We start from the raw sequence: 8849 nt of genomic DNA, 5'->3' as shown, positions 1-8849 counted from the left end.
ACTCCACCCCCAAAACCGCGATATGTGCTCCTGCCCCCACGCCGCTCTGAAGCGGGAGCCTAGCTGCACTCACTGGCCCTCTTGCCCCCGGCTCACCCCAGGCCGGCACAGAGCTGGGTCCTGCCCAGGGCTGTGCGACTTGGCTGAGTGGCCCAGGATGCTGGCCAGTGCCCACCGGGAGCTGCCCAACCCCCCCCCCCCCCTCGCCCTCAGGCGGGCAGCAGCCTCAGCGATGGCCGGGCTAGATCCCCTGGGGACTGCTGCCCCTGTAATGTGGACGGAGGGGGGGGGGGGGGGGCTGGCTCACCGCGTAAGCAGCTCCCGGCGGTCTCGGCAGGCGTCCAAACGGCATAACGGGCAGCTACAAAGAGGCCGCCAAATGGGTGGTGGGAAGCACTTATACTGCATCCCCCGCCCACCTCTTACCAGAAGTGACAAGGCACGCAGACCCTTAGTGGTTCCCTAAAAACTGGACTGACTCGTGTGCCCTCATGTGGAAATAAGGCGACCGCCCTCTTTGGCGGGTCCCCTTCGTGGACCACGGACAGCCGACAGAGTCCCTGCACAGCTGCTTAGACTCATACAGTATATCATGCGTGTAACCTTTGATCTAACATAGTGGTGGCTCCCACTGTATCATGCAGGCCACCCCAAAGAAGTAAAGTATCAGCTCGTGCACTTGCATCTAAACCTTCACTCTTCACGCGCACTTATCGAATACAAACTGCGCACACTTAGCCCAACACCTCCCATGCAGATCAAGGTAAAACCAACATACTTTTCAACCATGCACCCAAGACTCTGGTGCAAATCAGAATGCTTTATGGCCCCTAGCAGGGGTACGAAGCGCTGTGTATATAGTACTGCAGAATACAATGTGGTGTTCGATTGCAATGTGGATGATGCACTACTAACTATACTTTGAAATTACAATTGCAGGCTGTTCGTGGCTTAGTAGCTCAAAGACTCAGCTTACAGTGCATTATGGTCATTGAAGTTGTTTATGTGGTAAGGTAGTTCCTCACAGTACGCATCAATGCAACTCACTACTGTCTGTGTAATTATTGGCTTGGATTGTACAGTTATATTACTAGAAGGCACACTATACAGTTAAGGTCTGACTCATAAAGCCATTAACTGTAAACCTTTGTTTATAGATGAAAATAGCTCCATTTATGTCTGTCCAAGCAAAAATACCGGGCAGGTGTAAATGGTTTCCATAACTTTATCCCACGACTGCTTCAATTATACAGCAGTAAACTACATGCAGTGGTTGGGAAGTGGGAGGGACAGCGATAAGTTTGATTTTAGAGTTTGCACATTTTCGCAAACCTGGGTTTTATGGCATTTACAAACACATTTCTGACCCTTTCCCATCCTGGAAATCGTCAAAAAGTTGAAAGGGGAATGGAACGCCCCCGAACTGCGTGCGCGACAGTATCTTATTTCCTCTGAGGAGAAATTGAATTTCCACTCTCCAGCATTTGCTGTATTTTTGACGCTACAGCGGCATCTTTTTAGATTTTGTGGTGCTCAGCAAATCACGGAAACTAGTAAATAAAGACTTTGGTGCCCCTCCCTGAGCTGGTTGAAGTGGCTTTCTTTGCCTTCGTGCAAAAGAAGGAGGATGCTGATATGAAAAATAGGATTCACTGCCCTGGGCGCTGGGCGGAGTGGCCATACTGTCATGCCTGAAACCAAGATGATGGCAAGGAGTGGTTTATGATGCATTAGGTATGCAAGAAAGTGGGTGTGACGCGGTATAAGAGGCATTGCTTTGCTTGAAGAGAAGCAAACACTCATGGTTTTCCACTACATTGAACAAAGGAACTCGGACCTTCAGAAGCTATTCTTGGTATCGCCTCAGCCTATCAGTGCAACTTCTGATTAGTGGACAAGGCGACAGTGCAACAGTTCGAAGACCCAACTGTTGAACCAACCAACAAGCACCATGTCCTTTCGACAATCGGTCTATTCACCTTTCCATCCAGGTGCATTATCCTCTCAGCATGTGGCTGGTCCTCCCATCATTGGCTACACCATGGGCAACTTTGATGGCCGCAGGACTGCTACCAGCTCCTTCCCCTTGGTACTTGGGTTGTCCTGCGAGCTGCTGAACAGCCCTATGCCGGTCGAGGCCCCCCAACTTTCAACGTCCTGGGGCAGTGCCAGCGCCCCGATGGCGTGGTCATACCCCAGTGAAGGAGACGTCATGGAGGGCAACCGTAGGATGCTGAGCAGGGGCTACAGTGACAGGAGCGACCTGCAGAAGCTCAACGAGCGCTTCGCTTCCTTCATCGAGAAGGTGCGTAGTCTGGAGCTGAATAACACCGAGCTGAGGGGGGAGCTCAACCAAGTGAAGACCTTGAAATCCCAGGGCACCACTAACCTCTTCCAGCGACACCTCAAGAAGCTGCAGGAGAAGCTAGACCAGAAGACCAAGGAGCTGAACTGTGTGCTGATGGAGAGGAACAATCTGAAGCAGAGGTGAGGGCCTGGTGGGGCCCAGGGTGGGAGGACAGGTGGATGACCCACAGAAGAGAAGGGGAGAGGAGCAAACTGAAGCAGAGGTGAGGGCCTGGTGGGGCCCAGGGTGGGAGGACAGGTGGATGACCCACAGAAGAGAAGGGGAGAGGAGCAAACTGAAGCAGAGGTGAGGGCCTGGTGGGGCCCAGGGTGGGAGGACAGGTGGATGACCCACAGAAGAGAAGGGGAGAGGAGCAAACTGAAGCAGAGGTGAGGGCCTGGTGGGGCCCAGGGTGGGAGGACAGGTGGACGACCCAGAGAAGAGAGGGGGAGAGGCGCAAACTGAAGCAGAGGTGAGGGCCTGGTAGGGACTGGGGTGGATGGCCCAGAAAAGAGGGGGAAGAGGAGCAAACTGAAGCAGAGTGAGGGTCTGTGTGGAGATACCGTGCTACTGCATGAGGAAGACACCATCATTGCCCATGGGGGCCTCTGTAAGCTACAAATTAACTCCAGTACGCCAGGGCCAGTGGCAGAGTAGCAGCTTAGCAGGCCGACGCACATTCACTCATACCCACTTACATTCACTCGCTCACATTCTCTCTCATTCGCTCATTCTCATAGTCTCACTCTCTCTGGCATTCTCACTAAGCTGCACTTACAGCGACAACCTGAAACAGAAGGGAGGGTCCTGGGAGAGGTACGGGGGCAGCAGGACTGATGGAAGGGCATGTGAAGTTGGGGTAGGGTGTGGGGGGGACAAACTGAACCTGAGGTAATGGCCCATGATAGAGACGTGGAGACATGGGCTTAGGGACGAGGAAGACCCCAATGAAAGGGTGAAAGTCAGAGTTGAGGGTGTGAGGAGTCCGGGGAGAATTGGATGAGCAGGTGACGGGAAAGATGAACTATCTGATACAGAGAAGAAGATTTGAGTGGTCAATGGGCTTGAGGGATCCTGAAAGAGCATAGTGAAAGGTGCGAGAGTTACATGGGAAAAAGGTGTGAAAACGGAGCTGGACAGGCAGGAGGGCGGGGGTAGTGCAGAGTATTTGGAAAGCCTGGAGATTAATACAGCTTAAGCGGGAACAAGAAGGAATGGAGTGGTGGGACAACCTAAAGAGGTGCCTAAGGTGTTTAAACCAGTGGTGAAGTGTGGTGCGCCAGTGGTAGAAAGGGACAGTGGGGGTGGACAGAGTGAGGAGTGATGAGCGGCAGCTGTGACAAGATGACGAGGAGAGGGTGCCATTGGGAATCAACAGGATTGAAGATGTATGCTCTGTTTCCAGGGGCCTCCATGTCTAACGCGAGGAACTGCATGTGCTGTATACTTTAAGAGAAGTACAGAATAGCTTTAACTTAAACGAGGGCGAGACCTATTGCATTTTCTGTGCCCTTCAGTTGATCCTAATTTGTAGTCTATGTTTGTGAAATGTTCCAGTTGTTTTCAAAATCGGGTTGCTCTACTCATTGCATCTAAGAATATGATAGAAAAGCATTAGCAATGCGTATAGGCTTCAACTTTAAAATGTGATTGCTAATCTATAGGCTTAGCCAATTGTAAGAAAAACCGGAGGGCAGAATCCAGCTAAAAGAATAATGACGGATTCGGGAGGTTTGAGATAAAGTTCCAACCCCTTCGCTGCTAGGCCTCGAGACCCCCCTCCCCCCCCCCCCCCCCGCCGTGCCAAGCCTATGTGGGGTAGTTTGTGCTTAGGCCCCTGTAACCTTTTGACCACATAAATTCTCCACGCCAAATGTGCATCCTTTTCTTTTAATATCATGGGGATTCTAAAGGTACCCAGGGTTTGTGGATTCCCCTGTAGGGGACCCAGAAATTAGCCAAAATACAGCAACATTTTGTTTTCTTTTGGACAAAAGGGAAAAGGTGCTGTAAATGAAAGCATCTGGTTTTTTTTCTATGCAAATGATATCAACAAAGAGTTTGTGGGACTGAAATCACAATTTTCCAAGCTTTCAGAGATTGACAGATTTTTATTAGAAAACCAACATTTTTTACACAGTTTTGGCATTTTACTGGGACATAGCCTATTTTTGCTTTTTTTTGTGCTTTCAACCTTTTTCCAGTTATTTGTAGAAATGGGTATGAAAGCAATAATTGATCCTGGGAAGCTATACATTTTTGAAAAGTAGACCACATTCTGAATTCATCAAGGGGTCATTTGCATAGATCCTTCAAGGTTTTTAATAGGAAGTAACAGTTGAAAATAGGAAAAATTGAACATGAGTTGAAAAAAAGCCATTTGTGCCAACGTTTTCACCTGTACCTTCTTCTAATTATGACAGATGTTTGAAGGCAATATAACGTTACATCCGCTGGACCTTTTTCGTTATGGGGACTTGTAAGTTCACCAAGAACCCGATAAACCTAGAGCCAATAACTGAGCAGCATCTTGCAATGGTTTTTTATTATGTACTGGGTACATAGCAATTCATTTGGGAAAATATATACAGTGAAAAATCGGAATGAAAGACACCTATGTATTTCTGAAATTGGAACAAAATATAGAGTTTAGAAACAGTAGCTATTTGCACATTTCTGAAATTGTGAGTACCATACTAGCATGAGAATTATAGGACATTTTTCAAAGTGACTTCTTTTTTACACATTGTCTTTCATTTGGAAGGCACAAATGCACCAAAAGTCAATAGGTAATAACAGTTGCTCTACAATTCTGTGTTATCCTAAGTCTCCAGATAAAATTGGTACCTCACTTGTGTGGGTAGGCCTAGTGCCCACAACAAGAAATGGCCCAAAAAGCAACGTGGACACACTTTATTTTTACAGTGAAAACTGACCTTTTTTTTTAAAAAGTGCCTAGCTGTAGATTTTGAACCCTAGTTCTGCCGGCACTTAGGGAAACCTAGCTAACCTATACATTTTTTAAAACTAGATGGGGTGACTTGACTGACTTTCACCAGGTCTGTTACCCAGAATCCCTTGCAATCTTTAAACCTTGTAAAAAAAACATTTTCCTCAAATTTCTGTGGTGGAAAGTTCTGGAATCTGTGTAGATCCACAAGATTCCACCCACCCCGCAAAGACTTCAGAGAAAAATGTTACCTCACATGTGTCATTAGGCCTAGTGCCCGCGACAGGAAACGTCCCAAAACGCAACGTGGACACACCACATTTACACAGTGAAAACGGACCCCTTTTTTGCAAGGTGCCTAGCTGTAGATTTTGAACCCTAGCTCTGCCGGCACCTAGGGAAACCTAGCAAATCTATAAATTTTTTAAAACTAGACACCCAGGGAAATATAGTATGGGGCGACTTGTCTGGCTCTCACCAGGTTTTGTTACCCAGAATTCTTTGCAAACCTCAAACTTTGTCAAAAAACCCACATTTTCCTCGCATTTCTGTGGTTGGAAGTTCTGGATGGATCCACAAAATTCAACCCACCCGCGTTCCCCAAAGTCTTCAGAGAACAATGATACTTCACTTGTATGGGTAGGCGTAGTGCCCGCGACCGGCAACGGCCCAAAACGCAACGTGGACACACCACATTTTCACAGTGAAACCTGCCCCTTTTTTTTGCAAAGTGCCTAGCTGTAGATTTTGAACCCTAGCTCTGCCGACCTCTAGAGAAACCTAGCTAACCTATATATTTTTGAAAACTAGACACCAAGGGGAATCCAGTATGAGTTGACTTGTCTGGCTCTCACCAGGTTCTGTTACCTAGAATCACTTGCAAACCTCCAACTTGTACAAACTTGTAAAAAGAAAACAACAAATTTTCCTCACATTTCTGTGGTGGAAAGTTCTGGAATCTGCGTAGATCCACACATTTCCTACCACCCAGCGTTCCTCCAGGTCCTCTGATAAATATCCAAGTACCCGGGTGCGATAGGCAAGGGCCCAAAACATATTGAAGAGACATGAAAATGACCTATCACAAAACAACCTGGTTTTGCAAGGGGAGTCACCTGGGTTTTTCACCCCGGGCTGCACTGCAATCTTGGGAAACCCACCAAACCCACACATTTCTGAGAACTAGACACCAAGGTGAGTCCAGCGAGGTATAGCTTGCATGGGTCCCCCAACATTTTCCTAACCAGAATCCCCTGCAAACCTCAAATTTAGCTGGAAAAAACGATTTTTTTCTCAAATTTCTGTGTGGGAAAGTTCTGGAATCTGCGTGGATCCACAAATTTCCTATCACCCAGCATTCCCCCAGATCTCCTGATAAAAATGGTACCTACCTCACTCGCATAGGTGGGTCAAGTACTCGCGACAGGCAAGGGCCCAAAACGTATTGAGGAGACATCATAATGACCTATCACAAAACAACCTGGTTTGGCAAGGGGGGTTACTTGGGTTTTTGGTCCGGGCTCGGCGGCCATCTTGGGAAACTACCAAACTCACACATTTCTGAAAACTATACTCCTGGGGGAGTCTAGCAAGGTATGGCTTGCGTGGATCCCCCAAGGTTTTCCTTACAGCAGTGTAAGGTTCCAACCTCTGATCTACTCTATCAACTGTCATCATGGCTGGTAGTCAGCATGTACACATCCCTCCTGTCCACAAATTTCATAGCTAGCAGTTCCTCACTATACAAGGCACTGCACTTTCCCCTCTGAAGCTTTTTGCAAACAAGCTCTTTTGGGTAACCTTTACGGTCAGAACGGATTGTGCCACATGCAAAAGTGTCCAATTTGAACAATTCCTTTAACAATTGCACAGCAGTGTGGAAGTTATCAAGTACAAATGGTGACCTCTGTTAAATAGTCCTCTAGCAAGTTCCCACATAAGTATCTCTGAAACTCCAAAAGTGGACGGACAACCAGGGGGGTCAATAATGGAATCCCTACCAGGGTACACCCGGAAATTATAAACATAGCCTGTCCTACTCTCAGACAACATATACATCTTAATTCCATAACGTACCCTCTTGCTAGGAATGTACTGCCTAAAAACCAAACCGCCCTTGAACAGGGCCATAGACTCTTCAACAGCCATTTCTTCCCCTGGAGTATAGATCTCTGAAAGTCGAGCTACAAAGTGATCAAGAACAGGCCAATCTTAAAAAGACAGTCACAGTCAGGGTGATTTTGTGGCAACGCCAAAGCATTTGGCCACAAAAAGGAGCATCCGAAGCAAAAGTAAATACTGATCACGACTCATAATTGCAGGAAATATGCCCTTTGCTTTTGTTGGACTTGGCCCTTCTGGCAGGTTCACCCCTAAACTGTTTGCTTCTAATGGTGACCTGGTGTTAGTGATTTTTGGCTTCTGCGCACTTTACCACGGTGTCCCAGGGTAAAGTTCGTGCGTGTAGTAAGGTGGGCCTGCCCTCCCATAGGAATGCATGGAGAATGTATGTGTCCCTGGTAATTCCTAATGCGTGGGGAGTGCAAAGGTTGAGTTTGGTATGTGCGATCTCGTGAGATTAAATGCTGCGCGATGATGTGTGCGGCGTTCATGTGTCTTACCTACACCGCTGAATGGGTTTTTATGCATCATGTGTCTTACCTACACCGCTGAATGTGTTTTTATGCGTCATGTGTCTTACCTACACCGCTGAATGTGTTCTTATGCATCATGTGTTTTACCTACACCGCTGAATGTGTTTTTATGCGTCATGTGTCTTACCTACACCGCTGAATGTGTCTTCATGTATCATGTGTAAAGCTTGTAGCCTATACCCCTAAATGCATTTTTGTGCTTAGGTGGTTGTTTCTCCTAGTATAGTTATGATAGTGAGTTCATGGTTCCCTGCGTGATATATGCCTAAGGTGTTTAGGATTGCGTAGGTGTTACTTACCTTTTGCCAGTGGTTACTGGTTGTGGTCTACAGTTGCTATTTGGCACTATAGTTATTATATGTGCTATGTGCTAATTCTACCAAGTGCTAGTTCTAAAAGTGCTTATTCCTGACAGTGGTCCATGTGGCCCTGTCCCATGTATATAATCCCCTGTAAAATCTGCCCGTGCCTATGGCACATTGTAAAGTGTGTGTTTCTTATCTAATGTGTTTGGTATAATACAAAGGCTATTTTTATATAAACTTGTGTGGAGTTTCCTTTGTGGTGGGCCTTGGGTGTTGTTGCTGGGTGCGCGCGCAAACACTTAACCTACATTGCCTCCGGGATAAGGATCTTGCTGAATACTTTGTGAATTGTGTACTTCTGTTTTAGCTCAGACACCTAGGTTCCTTGTGTAAAACTTTTCTCGAGAAAATGGAGCCTGATTTTAATTCCTGTGGTCTGTTTACATACAGTATGTTAGAGTTGGTAAGGTTCTGTGAAGAGAGAGGCATAGAGGTGGGTGAGTCAGACACCCAGTCCAAACTGAGGGACAACCTGATCCTATGGCAAAAGGATCAATGGGATCTTGAGCGCAGTGAGGAGGAAGAAGATGACA

General features: G+C 47.0%; 1 protein-coding gene across 1 annotated transcript in view; it reads left to right on the top strand.

The window, feature by feature from the left end:
* The first annotated feature begins 1802 nt into the window (after positions 1-1802).
* The window catches only part of LOC144828364 (uncharacterized), a 219813-nt gene continuing 212766 nt past the window's right edge, over positions 1803-8849 (top strand). The window contains exon 1 of the mRNA XM_078686480.1: positions 1803-2487. Coding sequence (XP_078542606.1) covers positions 1952-2487 — 536 coding nt within the window. The 5' untranslated portion in view covers positions 1803-1951. The remainder of the gene's footprint in view (positions 2488-8849) is intronic.

Source organism: Lissotriton helveticus, chromosome 1_1 (assembly GCF_964261635.1).
Source record: "Lissotriton helveticus chromosome 1_1, aLisHel1.1, whole genome shotgun sequence".
NCBI lineage: Eukaryota > Metazoa > Chordata > Amphibia > Caudata > Salamandridae > Lissotriton > Lissotriton helveticus.
This window is presented reverse-complemented; position numbering and strand designations above follow the sequence as displayed.